Below are 19,116 nucleotides of genomic sequence, written 5' to 3'. Positions count from 1 at the left end.
CTGTTCACATGCCCTTTTCCCAGCCACTGTAAAACAAACAGAAATTACAACAAAACCTGCATTATTCACTTAATGGGATGGTTAAGAGCTTTAAAAAAACCCCAAGCTGTTATTAGAAGCCAAAAAATTACTTCTGTAATGAGGCACTTATTTTGTCTTTGAAATGAAAACACATCAATTCATGTATATAAAAGCAAAATAAAATTCCATTCAGAAGCTTTCAAAGCCAATATATTCTGTTTGAAGTCCACAGAGACTGGAGTGTAACTGCCTACATAAGGCCTCAAACAGATTCTCCCACTTGCAATTCTTACCAGACTTCCTTTAATTTGTGATCGTTAATTTGGTAAGAGGAAGAAAAAGGGTGGTCCCTTCTATGCTGTGGTACAGGGGAAAAGTAGTAAATGGCAAGCTCTCTCAGCTGAACTGTTTTAATCTCTGGCCAAAGTTTTTGGGTCAACACAGACCATTCCATGCACAGAGCAAAAATTCCTACAGTAATGGAGCTTTCACTTCAGCTGAAGACTCTACATCAGGCAGCAGTCAGATACTGCTCTTTCAGCATGTCAGCTGAAATCCTTAACCATTTTGTGTCTATTTGAACGGTGATTTCAAAAGAATTCATTCTTTAATTTTTTTGCAGTGCCCTTTATATCAATTTTTCAAAATAAAGGTAGCAATTATGATCTCCTGCAAATGTTGATCTGTAGGATAACTCTGGTTAGACACCAAAATTAATATTGTCTCCTTTTCATGTTTAAACATGCATGCTAAAAATCTTGTATAGTGCATTAGAATAATGACAGCTACTATTATTTTTGCTTGTTCAATGCTTTAATAGTCAATCAGTTCCTTTTACTGTACTTTGCACATATTGCATTGAAACATATCATTTATTTGAGAGTAAATGTGACTAAATTTTCAATCCTATCTAGCACATTCCCTCAAATAACACAAATCCACAGCTTCTCTAGAATTTATATCATGCTCTAATGAAATATTGGACTTGGGTTCTGTAGGGTATTCAAACTTTAAAAACAATATCTAAAGACAAAAATTTCATTTTACATTTAAATGGGAAAAAAAATCAGTAAGGGAGTAAAGCACCGGAAAAAAAAAAGTGGAAGAACAGAATAGATTCAAAACAGGCCAACCTAAACTGAATTTATATTTCTAGGAGGAGACCAAAATAATTCTGTTTAGAATGCTTTCTTTATGTTATACTTACCAACAGGAAAACAGACTATTTGCACTATTTTCTTTTGTACACCATTATGAGAGCTTAAACAAATACAGATATAAACCCTACATTCTTCCACATGTAAAGGCATTCAATTTCCTTCTAGGATCAACGGTGGTATTAAAATGCAAAAAATATTTGTTTTTTCTTTTAAAAGACAATCCTTCTGATTATATAAGGTAATATCAAATTTTCATTTGAAACATTTGGCACCTGAAAACCACAAACATATTAGTCCATCCTTATAACCAGGACAGACAGCACTAGGCATTCATTTTATAAGCAGCTTGGTTTAGTCTAACTTTAATAGTTCATGCCATTAATAAAAGTAAATATACTCTGTAACTTACAAACTTCTGCAGGAGACAGAACTTCTAAAGAACAGGCTAACTCAGTTCAGTTACCTGTATCACAGCATTGCAAAATTCAAGGGAATTCATGAATTGTACAAGGGCTGGTGACAAAAGCCAGTCATCTTTCATCAGACAGTGCCATTCTTCTCCTTTTTCTTCCAGCTTCGTAGGCAAAGATGAATAGAGGCCACTTAGTCCTGTTGCTAGCACCTGTATTTCAGAAACAGAAGAAGAAATAAGTTAACTTAGCAACTGTCCTTCTGCTTGACTGGCAATACCACAAATGGTTTCTCCTCCTAGTTTTAGTAACATAAGAGAGTGTTAAGATTAAATTAATTTCCTTTCAAAAAAGTCCTGTGGCAGAAAGACATAAATATTTTAAAGAGCCTCCCTTATAATACATTTCTTTCAAGACCTGGTATTTGGAAGAAAGTAACAGAGAAAATCAGGCTGTCTTGTCTGTTTGTTGGTGTTGGTTTTTTTTAAATCCAAAGTTATAATTTCTTTTTAAATTTTTCTAAAATTATGTTGCATTTTCTTTCAGTCCCTTTTAGAAACAGGCATCAGTGCTATATATCTACAGCTTGTCTTTTATTGGTGATTCAAATGTTACTCCTCACAAATGGCTATATGAAGTAATTTCTTTTGGAAACATGACACATCAGAAATGGAGGGGGAAAGTGCCCTGTCAACAAAAATGAAGTTCAGATCCACTTAGACCATAGATACACATTGACTTTGATTTCCAGGCACTTAAATTCAGCTGAATCCACTTTAAAGGAACTATTTACATTGTTCATAATTTTGCCTTTTCCTTTCTTACTTATTTGGAAGGCGAAAATAAACAAAATCTGAAAAAAGTTACTGTTTAAACAATGTTTCCAGTAATATTAAGGCATACAGGTGATTTATGTATAATGTATCACTGAAGCACAAGAGAACATTTTCAGTTACAACTTAAAAATGTATTTCCAAAAAGGTTTTTAAATTTTGCTGAATCCGTACGTATCCAGAGTACGATATTTTCAGATGCAGTTTTTAATCATTAAAGTTATTTGAATATGGAAATTTTCCAAATATTACTTAGGATTCTTATCCTTCTGACATGATTTCATTCAACTTCACGGTAATTCTTTGAGATGACTCTCATTTTAATGGGAACAATTTGGCCAGATGGAAATCTTTTTAGTTTTCATTCAACAGACTCTTCTAAGAATATTTCCTCTTACAGATGGCTACTTGGCATCTGCAGGTCTAGACTGTCAAATTATAAGAGTTCAGGTGAACCACAGCTCTTATCTACTAGAAAACACTGGAAAACAAACAATTGACAATGTTCAGGTCAAAGACCAAGGGTTCACAGAAGCAGTTTAGGTTTTGATCATACACAAACACAAGCAATTCCAACTGTTAATCCATACAGTCAGACCAAGGCAGTCTTTCTGAATACTTCCTATTCCTAATTCATATAATTTTGAAGATGGGTTTATTCTGGCATAGGTAAGTAAGACAAACATTAAAGAGGAGGGGAGAATACTGTGTAAATTCAGTGCTTTTAGTGCAGTGACATATATACAGTTTTATATACCCAGACAGATATAGGGAAAAGCTAGACGTATGTTAGAAAACTAAGAAGCTAAAGCTATTGAGCAAAGCTTTATTTGTCCAGTCCCATTCTTCTCTAAATAGAATCTCTTTTGGGCTTTTTCTTTCTCACAGTAGAAGGGCTCAGAAAAAAGCTCTTATAGAACTACCTATACATAACCCACACAAACACTCTCACAAACCAAGGGCTTCAGACAATGAGAGAATTTGAGATTCGTTTGTCTTGTGAGCTTTTCATTAATGCAAACTTGATTTTCCATTGTCTGCTTAAAATTTAATTTCTATTCATAAACACAAACACACCCTCTCAGTATGCAAACTGATTCTCAAAGCTGTGTCACATCCACGTTTTTCCTTCATATGGGTATCAGCACTTAAGCACACAAAGCTGACCTTGAACAAAACACACTACTCTCCACTAAAAAGAGCAGTGAACTCACAGTCAGTCAATGTCTTCAATTCTTTAGTTTGTCAGACTTACTGAAGTAAGAAGTGACAGATGTAGCTGCTAAAATCTGGAAAGTTTAGGAAGCTCTTATTTTTGCTATGAAGAACAACACAAATGGCTCTATGAAATTATGTTTCTTAAGCACTGAGACAGTAGCCACTGGAAGCAATTTCACCTCTTTAGATAAAAAATATCTTTAAATAGTCACAGAAGTAAATGGTATAAATAGGGTTACCATTTGAAATTACCAACAAAACAGTTTTAATCAATAATGAAATATCAATGAAAAAAATTTTGGAAGGGAAGGAAATGAATGTGTTCAAATCCTGAAAAAGCAAGACTGGTTGTATTTTTTGTTTTACGCAAAGCAGTGTCCTTTTAAGCTTCTTCCAACATTTGTCACATCAGCCCCACACGCTCATCTACTTTTACAAGTATCTCCAGCAGTTTCTTTCTCACCATCAAATCATGAGTCTCTCTACATACCAGTTTCCCTGATTTATTTACTTCCTCTCGACTCACAGAAGACACTGACTATATGATTTGTAATCCCAGGTACATTATGTGATTATAATGTGTTGTTAATGCATAATCAATTGTCATCTAGAAAATTACTTCCTTTTTTATTCCCTCTCCTCCTACATCCATAGTCTTTCAATCTCTCTGCAGCCTCAACTTTTCAAGGGCACTGCAGAGCCATCCCTCCTCCTGCTTTTAGAGTTGCTTTCCTAAGCTGCGAGGTATTTACAAATGCAAAGTTTTATGAGGGACTGCGAGATGTTATCCTGCTCAAAATTCTTTAGAAACATTTTTTTCTCATTATAATGCTGAACACATAGTATCTTCAATCAGATTCAGAAAACTTTCAGGTCAAAACTTACTAAAAATTATTTGGCGTAAAATCAGAAAACTTCACCCAATAGCTTGTCCACAAAATCCGTGTTAAAAACATTTGTTAGTGAAGTATCCCACTGCAACCTGTCTCCTTCCTTCCTTATAGTTTTTTCACCTACAGTTTTGAATACTGTGGATCTACAGACAAGCCAGTTTTTAAAAAGCTGTTAACAGAAGTTATGGCAAAAAAACCAGTATGAAGAAAACTTTCAGGTTCACTTTGGCACAGATCTAACCCTGATCTGGGAACATGAGGTAGTGGAGATTTATGGCCAGACCCTATCCCAGGGGATGCCTATACTATGCAATAAGGCATAGTAAAGAAAACCTTACATGCTTACCCATTCCCAGAAACAGAGACAACATCAACACAGTGCCACCCAAATGACTCCCCTATCAACACAGGACTGCATCAACCGTTTTGCACAGTACCTGAGGCAACATTTGCACTGATTTCAGTGATATACAGCAATGTCACTGACCCCTACAGAATCCTCCATCAGAAAAAAATCTGTTTTTCAGCTCATCACAACTCAAATTCAAAAAAGGTACTGTGCTAGTAAGCTAAATCTATGGCATTACATTAAAGTCTTATTATAGACTTAGGCCAACCTCATTACTGTTCAGAATAGTCTGATTTTAGCACATTTTGACAAGAAGCCTTCCTAATTGGAATGATTGTCAATCATGGCTCCCTGCTGTTGGAAGCTGGCTTTTATCTTCAGTGTAATAAGGTTGGTTCTTTTTTTTTTTTTTAATTAATTGGAAAATGTAATTATGGAAGTTGCAGCATGGATCCAATAATGGTATCTGTCTTGGGGACAGTTTGAGAATCAATACCGTATTCTTTGGCAGTATCTATTAAACAAGGTCAGCTGGAATCTCAAATTGATGTAATGTTTACAACTGACAAAAGAAGTTTTGTTGTGGAATTTGTATGTCTCACCTAGCCTGCAAATGTGGCCCTGCCCCACTGCTCAAAGCAATCTCAGAATAAATGCAAACCTAAGGCTGCAGCAGCTGTCGAGCAGTGGCAGGGATTCTAGCGCTCTCTCTTCTACAGCTCGCTGCTTTGGTAGCTATGTAAGACTCTCCTCCACTTCATTTTTCTGGCATTGATTAAATTAAAATGCCAGCCATGCAGAATATAAAAGATCCATCCAAAAAGTGACTCACAAGAGCAACTTTTGTACAGCATGATATTTGAGTTTGAACAAAACCCTTGCAGATCTTAGACTACGATAAGGCATGAAGAAGCAGGTGTTGTTATTCCAGTCTGCTTTACCTTTAAAACTGCAGTGGGACAGCTTTGTTAGTTAAATCAGTTAACAGCAAGGTAAGTAAAGGTTTTCTATTTATGTAGTAAGATCAATTTGCCAGGTGTAAAAATGCAACAGTGCTACCAAGTTTTGTAACAGAGAACAACATAGCAAGATGGTTGTTAGCCTGAGATAGCCACAGAAACATCCAATTTTGTGACAAGCAAATCTCCCTTTTATCTTGCAAAAATTATTACATTTCTATACCACTCTCACTATTCTCACACTTGTTTTTGAACTGTTGAACTAATGTCAGTGTGGGAAGCACAGCCAAGTTAAGCTTGTGCTGCCACCAGAAACAACCACCTCAGGACACCTCATTCCCATTTCTCACTCCCTTCAGCCCCAGAATCTCAACAGGGCCTCACAGTGAGACAGGACAGATCTCCCACTCAGTTCTGCTATAACTTCCATCAGTTTCCTGATACAATTCACTGTGTGACTGCAAAAACACTTGTGCTGGCCCAAAAGCACAAGACACTGGTATGGACACAAGAAGGAAGACTGTGTTTGGCATTAGGGATGGTTTAAACAGCATAACCATTTGTGAAATAGCTGTTAGCAGGAACAAATGTGTTACTACACTTCTTTATCAAAAATTACAGAAAAGGATGAAAGAATGCAGGGAAGACAGTTCGTTTAGCACTGAAGAACATGCAAAGTAAGAACAACTTACTGGGCAAAAATAGGTGTTTTCTGCTATGTGGTTTGCGACAAGGTTGTTTTCTGCAGACAGAGACATTATGAAAAGCAGCGCATCCCGGGCCTGTTGGCCTACTGTTCCTTCTCGATGGATGAAGGGGATCAGCAGGGAAAATATGAGGAAATTGGCAGCTCCTTGGTCCTCACTAGTGTGGAAAAACAGTTCTAAAATGGAGGGATCTTTGGCTATTATAGAGCAGAGCTGGTTCAAGAGGACAACCAACTCTGTTTCCACTGTTGGAGTGGTTGTTCCTGAGCAGGAACTCAGCAACATCATCAAAGGCTTCAAAATGGGCTTGTGATGCAGCAAAGGCTGATGAGACTGGGTTACAAGCATTTCATACATTTTCAGTTGCTCAATTTTTGTCTCATCGGTGAACTCTCGCCGTAGGCTCCAAAGGAAAAGCTTCTCCATGATGTTTTCTGAGACCACAAACTCCAGAATAGGCCCCATTGAGGCATCCTTTGCTTGCTCCTCAATTAATAAGAAAAGCATGTGCTCCACATAATTCTGGACAGTGCTGGCCTCATCAGGTGAGATTGTCCCATACTTTGCCTGAGTGTTTTTCAAAGGATCATGCTTCTCCAAGATTTTCAGAACCTAAGGAGAAAAAAAGGCAGCTCAGTTTTAATGCACTTGAATGCATTATAAAAAGCATGCACTTACCACTACAACGAAAAATTTAATCAAAATCATTTAACACAAAAAGCATTAAGTAATTTTATGTTTTCAAACTTAAAAAGCTTGACAGACAAACCCTAAAAGTTTCGTATTTGGCATATACAAGGCAAAAATATCATGCTTTTGTTCACTTTTTTTTAACAAGCACATAAATTTGCCATTTACCCTTATGCCTGAAAACCAGGGGGTCTTGAAATAGGGATAAACTAGGTTTCCTTAGTGTTCAGAAACTAAGTATCAATGATGTTTGAAACAAATTTCTTTGTCACAGAGGACTGAAATCAAAGGTCCTGCTCTCCCGCCAGAGTAACTGTGCTCAGGAATATCAATATCACAGGATTATTTGCAGTAGTAAGAGTAGTAGCAGCCCACAGTGCTGCTCTTTCCTTGACATCTTTTATATGATACCAAATGGCCACTGATGCCCACATGCTCTTGCAACTTTCAATACAGCAGTAACAGTCATCCCAGCACTTGTAACCCTGAATTACATTCTCTTGTGCATGCACACAATAAAGTTCGCTGTCTGCAAAAAAAACCATTGTCTTTAGCCCTTTTGTGGAGGATAATTGCCACAAAACCATAAAGGAACAATGGCTCCCCTAACACAACAGCATCACTAGGTTAGGTGAGAAAAGGTGACTCTTGAACAATGGCTCCTCTGACTCTGGAAACACCTCAGAAACACCACCGTTTGTCTGGTTTCTTGGGATAGCCGAAGAACAACAAAAACAGCAGCACAGAAATTTATTCTATCTAAATTGCTAGGTTACTGCAGCAAATTACTGCAGCAAATAAGATCTTATACTATGGTGCTCACAGCAAAATATCTTTGCCTAAAAGCAATTACAATCCTGATGACATGCAAACAATTTTTAGAATATGCTGAATTGTATCATCTTCATCTATCCATAATAAACAAGAGTGCATATAGCTTTGCAATGTGCATCTAATTTACTTTAAAAAAGATAGGCAAGACTTACCCAGCACAAGGAAAGGATGCACAGAAGTTTGCAACAGCATACAAGTCACAACAAATCAATAGAAATGTCAGTAAGAAGATCTAGGCCTTCAACAAGATATTGCCATGTCCTACCACTTCTTATTTAGATGCAAATCCAGAGTTCAAGGAGTGATTAGTAAAGGCTAACCATGCCTTGAAAGGTAAATTACCTTTGCATTAAAAACAGTTCAGCATCATCTACTACATTCTGCATGAAAGACATTTGCTCCTGAGCAATTCAGGATTATCCCAAAAGAAAGAATGAAGCAAATTTGTATTAATGCAGTTTACTTCAATCAATAAAACTAATTAACATTACCTGTGCCCAGTGTGTTCTAAACACTATCATGCATGTTTCTGGGTCAACACCCTGCAGGCTGGGAGCCTGCCTATTTCTGCTGATACTTGTTCCAGAGGACATTATAAAATTTCCAAAGGTCAAGCCAACTAGGCCATGCTGAACTTCTTATTTAAATCCTCGAGTGAGCTACAGATGTTCAAGCATCATGATGAGATTGATACTGTGTCCTGAGCTTTGGTACCCACAGAAATCTGTTAAAAAGAAAAACCGAAAAGAAACATACATATACCAGTGCACATCAATTATAGTGTATAAAGAAAAGACCATAGTTAAAGAGAACACAAACTTTTCTTCTTTTAATTCAGGCTGGGAATGGACCTTTTTAAAGTATGTTATATGCAACCATCTTCTCAGGCTTTTGCCTATGATAATAGCTTATAATGCTCAAACTTTTGAGACCAATGACTGAAATAAGGTGCTACTGAAATAAACAAGCACAACAGAAGCTTATGCAGTAAATATTTTATGCATATCATTGCATTTTTAGCTTCTCATTATGACATTTTTGCCATCTGACCATGTCTCTTTAGAGCTCCTTAGTACTTGTTGCGCAGACTGAACAGGTAAAAAAAAGTACAGGTTATTTCTCTCTTTTTTTAAGTGTTTTCCAATAATAGATATAATTACAAATATTTAGTAGTGTTCTGCCAGAAACCATATCATAAACAGTTGAAAACATCTGTAGAGAATCATATTCACATAGAAGGGTGCATCTGTATCAATACCAAAGTAAACAAAACCAAACAACATAAAAGATAAAACCTTCATGTAGCCAAAGCCAAATAAATTGAGATGTCATATTAAAGGGCTATGAGAATAGGATCAAACATCAAAACATTCCTTTCATCCATTATTTAATATCCTAGATATCTGAGTATCAAAGTAGTTGCTCACCTGCAGGGGAAAGTTAAAATGAAACAAAGATTGATATCTTGCAGATATTTGAGAGGCTTAAGAGGACATATTATTGCCTCACGCACCAATATCTAAGTCGCATAGCCCCCTGCGCCCCCCTTTTCATAAATTTTACATTTTTGTTTTCCTTTTTGCAAACCAACTAGGCATTCAACTTATTTCAGTTTAGGACCATAGCAAAAAAAGCCCAACCAGAAGAGCCCAACAACAAACAGAATTTTTTTGTACCGTAAGCTGCCAAATCCCATATAGCAATTCTTTGCCAGTATAGAAGGGATTTCTCTGTGCATATCTTAAAAGATAAAAATCTTTTCTCTGTAGTGGACATCTCTGCTCCCTCTATGCGTGTTCTGTTTATATTCTTGGAACTGCTAGTGCAGGAAAACATCCAGCCTGTTTCAAAAGTAGCAGCAACTTTTGCCATTTTCAAAGAGCCCAAAAATATAAAGGGTACAACTTTTAAGATTTCTGAGGCAAGCAAAGAGCAAAAAATGGTTATGCACTCCCCTGTGTATATATATACACACATATATTCATACCTTCAAAATTCAATTGCATGATCAGCCTCCCCCCTCCATCCTAACACTGCTTCTTTCCACATTTACAATGCATTTCCAATGCCTTTGCTAAGCATTCTCACACAATACAATTAACACAATCTAGCCCATCCTTTTTTCAGATAACATATTGCATTTGTGGAGAAGCCAGCATAACCAGCATAAATTCTGGAAATAGAAGAAATCACTTACAAAATATAATCAAAGTCTACACTCCTAGTTTCCCTGCCTCACTCACACTTCCCACCTATCTCTTCCATGCTTATACAGGCCTTACACTTCCAAGGATTCTCCTTCCCAACAGCTTGTTTCATGTGCTCATTTACTTGAAGCAACTGCCAGTACACTGCTACTTCTTAAACCATCCTGTAAAACTGACCTGTACAATTCCTACATTACTGATGCTCCTGCACAGAAGGGGGGAAAAAACCAACCAAAAAAACCCAAAAAACAAAAAAAGAAACAAACCAAAAAAATCCACACACAAAAAAACCAAAACAAACAAACAAAAAAAAAACCCAAAACACCCCCCAAAAAACACCCACAACCCACACACCAAAATAATCAGAGATCAAAGTAGCAAGTAGATTTGAGAACACAACTTGAGAGACCCAGGATCTGGGTGCTTTTATCATTACTGACTTAAGCACGTACCACTACACCTTAAATGCACAACTTCTGGCAATGTGCTTGCAGCTCAGAGCTCTACATTTCTACCAAGAAACATTGAGAAAACACAATGCATGCTTACACACCATTTAGAAAAAGCCTACTCTAAGTGCTTTGCCTAACACCATAGCTAATAATGCAAGGAATATTTAACTGACATATACCTCAGATCACTTGCCCACTTCCTGCCAGTTTCCTCTTTGCCAGCATTCTCCCTCAAACAGAAATCCTTCCATGTTGGTAGAAGTCCAGCAGACTTCTCCAGGCAAAAGTGTCCTTCACTTTACAGCCCTAATTCACCCCTTCAGCAGATCCGTCCTGTGCATGAAGCAAACAGCTTTGGAAAAACTAATATGCTCATGTAATTAAAGATGGTATCAGAAGGTGCAGGAAGAGAACTTAATTAACAAAGCAGAGGCTAGGTCCATTCTAGAATTTATGAGTTCCTTGACTTGACAACTTAGAGGTTGTTTCAATGTAGCCTTTGCATTTTGTTTAAGAATTTAAATTTAAAAAACTGGTATTACACATCTACCTATCACATGACAAATTCTGTTAGCAGCAAAGAATCAGAAATTTCAGGTAAGTCTCCAATATTTAAGATAATAAACAATAATAAGGAAGACTAAGGCTTTCTTCACAAATTCTGATAAAAATCAATGATGTAAGACTCTCCAGATGCATGCAAAGCTCTAGGATGTTACCACACACAGGCAACCCAAATGTATTAACCCATTAACCTCCCTTCTCTAGTCTGTTTTAATTCTCTGTCCTCCTTAGCCTTTGCAATTTTCTGTCTTCATCTTTTTTCTTTTTTTTCTTCATGCACCTTTCCTATACCAGCTTCAGAAGCTACTCCACAAACATCAAGACAGGACTCTTTCCCTCACCATCAGACAGACCCTCCTTTAAATAAGCACCCTATATTTTAGTTCTCTAAACAGTCTTTTTTGGGATAGAATTTCCATACTGGTGCTTCAGATTCCTGAAACACTGCCTGCTTCTCTGCAGCTATGAAAATACCTCAAGTGAACAGAAATAGTACCTATTTCACCACCCATTCAAAATACACCAAGATGCCAAGAGGTTCAGTGGCAGAGCTACTGTTACATTTGTGTGACCAGCAGGAAAACTCGCTGTCCACAACAGTGCTGTTTAGTTATTGATGTTTGTATAAGAATTAATAACCATCACTGTGGCACTGAGTACTCAAGTCCTGCCCCTGTTAACAGCTTACTGCCTAGGCAGATGACTCTTACAGCCTACACTGGGAGAATGGACATCTTTTCCTACACAAGGATATTTTAAGTCCAGCCACAACATATAAAGAACAGATACAGCCCAGTGAAAGAAGCCTTCAAGACAAGCTCCCTCATCTCCACCATAACAGCTCCTAAGGTCCTGTTTATCCAAGATACTGAATAGCTTCTTGCTACTTCCAAGTCCCAGTTTGGGCACACTCAAATAACACATGGAATTCTCAGATACACAAGTTACCAAAAACAGCAAGCATTTTTATTCAAATTGCATCTTCATCACAGTTAGATCAGAACAGCAAGGGCTTTTAGTGATGCCAACTCTAAAAATGTCTAAGCTACCAACTACAGAAACCTTTCAGGAAGGTCCCCTCAAGCTGATATTTCATGCATCCTGCCTGGTCCATTGACTGTATTTGTTATTACAGACACAAACACTGCCCCATTGTTTGGTAAAGATCTTCGGGAATATGTGACCAACAAACTGTAAAATAGCAAATTCATCTCCAGCATTTATGTTCTATAACTAAAACCTGCACCGTGCAGTATACTGCACATACATACAACCTCAATGTTAAAGCCACTTACCTCTTTAATAAAAAATAATGACCAAAAAGATAATTTGTCCTGTGGTGACAAGCAATAACATCTCTAATGTTTCACTCTGAATGTTTGCTCCTACTTCACCAGACATCTTCATCAAATGAAGAAAAAAAAAAGAAAATTTAAATTATTAGAAAACAACTTGCCCACAGCAAACATTGCTGATAAGGGCTTAGTTCACTTGCCTCTATCCCAGCTATTGGATCAGAAATCTGAGAGCAGTTGAAGAACACAGACATTACCCTCACAGTTGCCAATATTACGGCTTTTTTATCATCTCTAATCTAAAAGTAACAAGACAGTATTGCAGACTGGAATGTGCAATAATATTTCTAAGTTCAAATCAATTCCCTTAAGGAAGCAAATATTTCCAGTTTCAAAAGCGTCTTGGGATACTGGGATTTCCTGAGTAATACAAAACACTAATAGATTGTGTAGGCTTCAAAGACTTCAAACTCTGTAATAGTGTTTCAAAAAGCTTTTGACAACTTAAGTGGTCACAGAGTAGATCCTAAAAACAGCACCCCTGTTTAAAAAATTGAATTGGAACAGAGACTATCTTGTAAGATACATTTCAATCTAACAGTTAGCATGCTCTAGGTATAGCAGCAGCAGACAGACTACATTCATTTTAAGTAGATTTTGTTACTGATTAGTAGGTTTTCTTGAATCTATTGCAAGACCAAATATGCAACACTAACTGTGACATCACATAATTCCCTGTGAATTAAATCTCACTCCACTTAAACAAGACAAATAACCTGACCACAATGAGACCAAAGGTGAGGAAGTAAATTAATTTATAAAACACCAATTAATGCTGGAAAAAGTAGAGGTGAACTCAGGGACCACTAAGAACAAAGTAACCATTTATTTTAATCAGTTAATGATTAAAATTTTACAATAATGTAGCCTTTTGTCTCTGCGACATCCTGATCAAGTTATTACTCCACCATTTGATAGCCCTGACAAGTGTGAATATACCTCTCATGCTGTTCATTCAAAATTGTACTTCCAAAAGCCACTGCTCGGTTTAATACTTTGACTCTGCCACACAGTAACAGAACCTCCTTAGCAGGTAAATCTTTCATATCTTATCTATCAGTTGTTTAACCCTATCACAAGGTCAAGCCCACTTATATATGCCTTCTAGAGCTATTTCAGAAAGCTTTAGTACAACTTGGCCTATTTCCAGTTGAAGAAAAGCAGCAGTCCACAACTAAACTGGGTAGCTTTAGATGAGATTGAGACCCAGATACTGGACTGATGTGAGGATACCTGCATTCCATTTTCCTTCAGAAGCCTGGAAGCCATCAACTCTTCACACAGCTGATTACAGGGCTGAACACCCCAATCTAAAAAAGTACTTATTTTACTGCAAAGTACACTGAAAGAACAGGCTAGCAGAGAATACCTTGTGAAGTCTTCTCCCAATGGAGAGTCTCTTCTCAAAAGTTTCAGTTTTGAATTAAAAAAAAAACAAAAAACCAACCAACCAACCAACCAACACCCCAAACAAACAAAAAACAAACAAAAAGACAAAAAAAAAGACCAAAACAACCCAGCACAGAAGTTTGCAGGATTGGGGTTTCCCAGGCAATGTATAAAAAAAGACAAAAGATACACAGCCTAATACAGTAAAGAAGGCATAAAATATGCTGCAAGGCTATGCAATTTAATTACCAAGGTTGTCTTCTGTTGAGACACTAATATGCCATACTCAACAATTTGCAAACACAAGTGTACCTCTGCTACCAGATACTGCACACTTTTGCTCTCTACAGGCCAAAGCTTTCCACCCTGTCAGTCCAAGTACACAAGAGGCAACAGAGAAACCTTGATGGTAGTGAAAGACACAGCATATATCAAAACTTTTTCATGGATCAGTGTAGCATAAAGGGCCTTGAAATTAGACCACTTCAAAGAAGCAGAGGGATATTATATGGTCTCGCTCATAGCTATTCAATCACATTTCTGCAGTCTCTGATAAGTGGATGAGGAAAGGTAGGAGAAAAATGAGTGGCAAATTTTAGCATGCCTCAACTTAGTTTCAACTTAAAAGGGACCTTGTTCAGGATTTGTTTACTTTTGATTGAAAAGAACGCCTTCTGCACAAATTTGTCTGATTTTCTTTAGAGACTATGATCAGGGAGAGGGTTTAAATCTTATTAACAATAGTGTTTCAAAGGAAGACATCAATCCTTTCAAAGAAAAGGATTCATAGTGCTCGTGGCAAAGTTTTGCTGCAAAAGCAAAGCCTATGAAGAACAGTCATATTCCCACTCTTAATGATCCTATACAATTACAAGAGTGCCCAAGGATTACAGGTTGTTTACTGGAGAGCTGTAGGTCCATTGTAGGCAACTGAGAAACTATCCGTGGTTAAAAATCACTGCACCAATGAATCCTCATTTTCATCAAGTCCTACTCACCTTTCAGAAGCTCAACTAGCAAGAAAGCTGCAGCAGATTACTAGAGGAAGCATTTAAACTATGTGAACAACTATATTGCGTCTTCATTTGTTCTTTCATGTTTCAGTGCTGCAGTCCCAATTTGTCCTGTCCTTTGTCTACGTCAAGCAAGCATTTCATGCTGAGGCAGCTTTCTTCAGTCCAGCTTTTCCACCCAGTACATGCAAAGATGCTGTGCCTTCTATGTGTAGGTGGGAAAAGGTATGTTTTACACTGATAAAGCTATCTGCTTAAAAGCCTAACAGAGAACAAGTCACCACAAATTGTAAAGCAATGTAGTTAATCAAAGTATCAATCTGTTCTCATCAAGCACAATTTAATCCAACCTGCTAACATGAAAGTAAGAGTGTCTTGTGCCTTGTCCCCACAGAGACTGCCTAACGATCTATCTCATGAGAGAAACTACGCACAGTATGTTTTATAATGAGACAAAAATCTTCCCATCCCATCTAGAGTCAGCCTGCTTCAGTTAGAAACCACAATTCATCTTTTATCAAATGTCTCGGGAGCTACACTACTCACATATTTATTGTAGATTCACGTTAGCTCAACTGAGCTACCACTAAGCTCTTCATGCAATCTGTATAATCCTACAGCATTATACATCAGGAGGTCCAGGTCACAGCATTAAATAGCGACACGGTTCTCCAGACCATGAACAGGCAATTCCCCCACAGCAAGCAAGCAGCAGTGACACCCTGAAGCCCAGCTGACAGCCCCAGACCAGCAGTGCTACGCTGGCATAAATGGGCTTGCTACAAGGCCAAGCAAAGGGATTATTTCCTGCTGGCAGCCTATGCACTGGGACACAGGCTAAGCCACATCCCAAGCCCTCAGAGACTCCTACTGCATGTGTCAGCCAAAATGAAAGAGCAGAGATGCCAGTTAGGTACTGTGGTCCAAAATGCATTGATGGCTTAGGCTAAAGTTACACACAGTGTATCCAGGAAGGTAAACAGCTAACCAGCGAAGACAGTTCATCAAAAGTCACATTATGAAAGTTGAGAAATGGCACTGATTGCTCAAGAAAACAGTAATTAAACAACACAGAATACTTGACAGAGACCTTGACCTGCTCAGGAAAGGCCCGATTTACCTGTTACACCACAGGCTATGTTCATCTACCACATGCATATAGGCAATTTCACTGGAACTTGAGAGCATACAATCATTGAAGCTACACTTGCTAAGTCCCAGGAGGAATGAACTACATATTCATATCCCTAGGTCATAATTCTGAAGCTAGAGAGAGAAAAAACATGGTTGTTATTCTAATAGTATGACTTGATCCTTTTAAGAGTGAGATAAGGAACATAATAAACCTATTTCTCTGTTGTATTTGATCTCTTCACATTTGGCCTACTACAAAAAAGCAACAATTCAGTAACAATTAGTTCAGTAACAATTAGGTTCAAAACACAGATCACATTGGTTAAAAACATAATGATAAAAATAGCAGCTAGGGTTCTTAAAATCTAAGATAGATACTACTCTATTTCCAGTAGCATTCTGGCACAGTACGACTGAGGTGTCTAGTCTGCTACTAGCAGACAGCTGCTGCAAAAGGGGTATTAAAACTAAACTTTAAAAAACTCCATAAAACTAGCAGTTCAGAAAAGTTACTTTTTAACTACATACTAAAAAATGCAGATATCATCGAACTGAAATCAGTTCAAAGGATTTAACTTTGCTGGTTCATTCCCACATTCCCACCAAAATTGATGACCCCAGGAAAGACTGCTTCCATTGAAAATCAAGTCATAAAAATGCCAAGGCCCACAGACCAAAGCGTTTGGTGTTGTACTGAGTGAGACAGACATTACAAGAAAAACATACCTCAGCTTAAAACTTTCTACTGTGAGTGTGTTTTTGAGCCAAGTTTCAAAGAGAGACAAAACAACCCCAAAGGGCATAGCACATGTCATTGAGTGAAAGCTACCTTCCATTACTTCATTTTTAGGTGAATTACAAATCAGCCACTATGTCTAGACTAGTAATTTTTTGTCATAATTGAATTATTGTTAAAAAACAGTTATTTTAAAGTATCATTGCTAAAAAAAGTATTATTGTTTAAAAAAAAAAGTTGTTGCCAAAGTCCTCATCTTTACTGAGAATCTGGACAGAGTTTATTTCAAAACTCAACACTATCCAGGAGTGGGAGGGAGCAACATATCAGAAAGCAGACATTTGACAAAACCTACTTTATGTTCTGATTATGCTAATGGAAAAAAGAAATCAAAATGAACCATGCACTCTGCAGCATCAATTGTGCTTTCTAAGAAAATTCTGACACCTGTGTGACATACAAACCTGGCCCAAACATGCTCTTAATTTAGAAAAACCACATGCTTCCTGAAGTTGTGATGCTGAAATGATGAAACATTTTTTCTAGTTTAGATTTTTTTTTTAAAAAGGTAAAACATTTTTTGTAGCTAAAAGTATAAAACAAATTCATAGGAAATTATTAAGTTGCCCTTCTAGATAGCCTTTCTGACAGGAAGATGAATGAGACCAGCAAAGCAGTAGAAGACTCTATATTCTGAAGATTTAAAACTATTTTCAGAACACTAGCATACAGAACAGGAAATACTACCTTCCCAAGAGAAAGATGGTCTAGAAAAATGTTATCAATATACCTGTAATTATCATATGTAGATTACGGAAAACAAGATTAAGCTATATATTTTATACCTACAGCTATAATATGTAAGACAATTTTTCAAGTGATTTGTACAACATGTCAAATTACTCATTATAATAAGCATAACAAGTCCAAGAATAATGTTCTCAAGCCTACAAAGTGACATTAAAGAAGATGTGTTTGCTTTTGGCACTAATCACAATAAAATGCAAATACACATATATTCTAAACATTCCATGTTTCACCACAAAGAAGCCATAAACTTTTTTTTAATTTCCAAACTCCAAGTTGATTCTGCAGGTTCTAAATATAGTTCAAACACAAGAATCAGCAGTAAAACACCATTAAGACTATCCTAATTATTTGATCAATAAACAAACAAACAAACCAAACAAGCTTCCCAAAAGGATTGTTGCCAAGTTTTCACTGAGAAAAGAACTTCCACTCTGCAGATGGAATTGCTCTCTTGTTCACATGCACATGATACTTCTCTTTACCTTTCTCTTTCAAACTAAAAGCACCAGAAAAGGACACAGTATTCCATAAAATAGAAATAGTTATGTATAGAACAATTATTGCATAGTTGTTAACATAATACTTCATCTACAAGCATATTTATTTCTCCTCCCAAAACTTCATTCACAATACAAAATTCCCTTTTTCCTGGAAAAGATGAGTTTATAAGTCGATCTAAATTTAAGTAGCTATCACACAGTAAAACCCTTTTATACCTCTCAATATGTTCATTATAGTACATGGACCATAATAACTGACTAGATAACTTGAATGTCATTTATCTTCTGTACACAGTTACTGAAACTACTCATTTTGGAGAGAATTACCACCCCAAGCTACTTATCCACAAAGTCAACATTATTTCCTATACTCTGAAATGATAGCATGTTAGTGACACGATGAACTAATGAACAAAGGGAATGAGCAAAAGCATATTGTTACAGAGCTTCAGGACAACTTCTGCACTGTAGAATGACAGAAGCCCATCACAAATTACTCCTCTAACCTAGTCAACTTTATAAGCTACTAAAATCTGAAAGTTATTTTCTTATCTCACCCTATGTACATCTATTGCCTGATATTAGGTAGGGCCTTGTGGCAAAATGTTATATTTGGTGGATTGGTACTTTTAAATGTAAATGTATTTTTGTCGGCTTTCTTGCCTTCTTTGAAAGAATTAAAAAAGAATGGAAACAACAGAACACTGTGAACCAATATTGTTTGCATCAGACATTTCAAATTTTCGGAGAAAGCTCCAGAAGTTCAAGTTTGACAAAGAGAAAAGCATTTGCAAAATTCTTTTTATGATTTTCAATTGTCAAATTTTGGCAAAACCACTTAATAAACATTAGTGTCTAAGATGAGGCACACAAATCATTATA

The 19,116-nt window shown here is 36.9% G+C and overlaps 1 protein-coding gene across 13 annotated transcripts in view; it reads right to left on the bottom strand.

Moving 5' to 3' along the window:
* Window positions 1-19,116, bottom strand: part of FHIP1A (FHF complex subunit HOOK interacting protein 1A) — a 111,039-nt gene that overhangs the window by 25,724 nt on the left and 66,199 nt on the right. For 12 of the 13 annotated variants that reach the window (XM_085058500.1, XM_085058494.1, XM_085058495.1 and 9 more), the window contains 3 exons: window positions 8,566-8,798; window positions 6,536-7,162; window positions 1,645-1,803 (listed from right to left, as the gene is read on the bottom strand). In XM_085058500.1, coding sequence (XP_084914626.1) covers window positions 1,645-1,803; window positions 6,536-7,162; window positions 8,566-8,667 — 888 coding nt within the window. In that variant the 5' untranslated portion in view covers window positions 8,668-8,798. Of the gene's footprint in view, window positions 1-1,644; window positions 1,804-6,535; window positions 7,163-8,565; window positions 8,799-15,039; window positions 15,061-19,116 lie in introns of those variants that run through there. The other variant, XM_085058492.1, reaches the window with a different exon arrangement.

Source organism: Lichenostomus cassidix, chromosome 4, assembly GCF_008360975.1.
Source record: "Lichenostomus cassidix isolate B80296 chromosome 4, HeHo_3.0, whole genome shotgun sequence".
Lineage (NCBI taxonomy): Eukaryota > Metazoa > Chordata > Aves > Passeriformes > Meliphagidae > Lichenostomus > Lichenostomus cassidix.
This window is presented reverse-complemented; position numbering and strand designations above follow the sequence as displayed.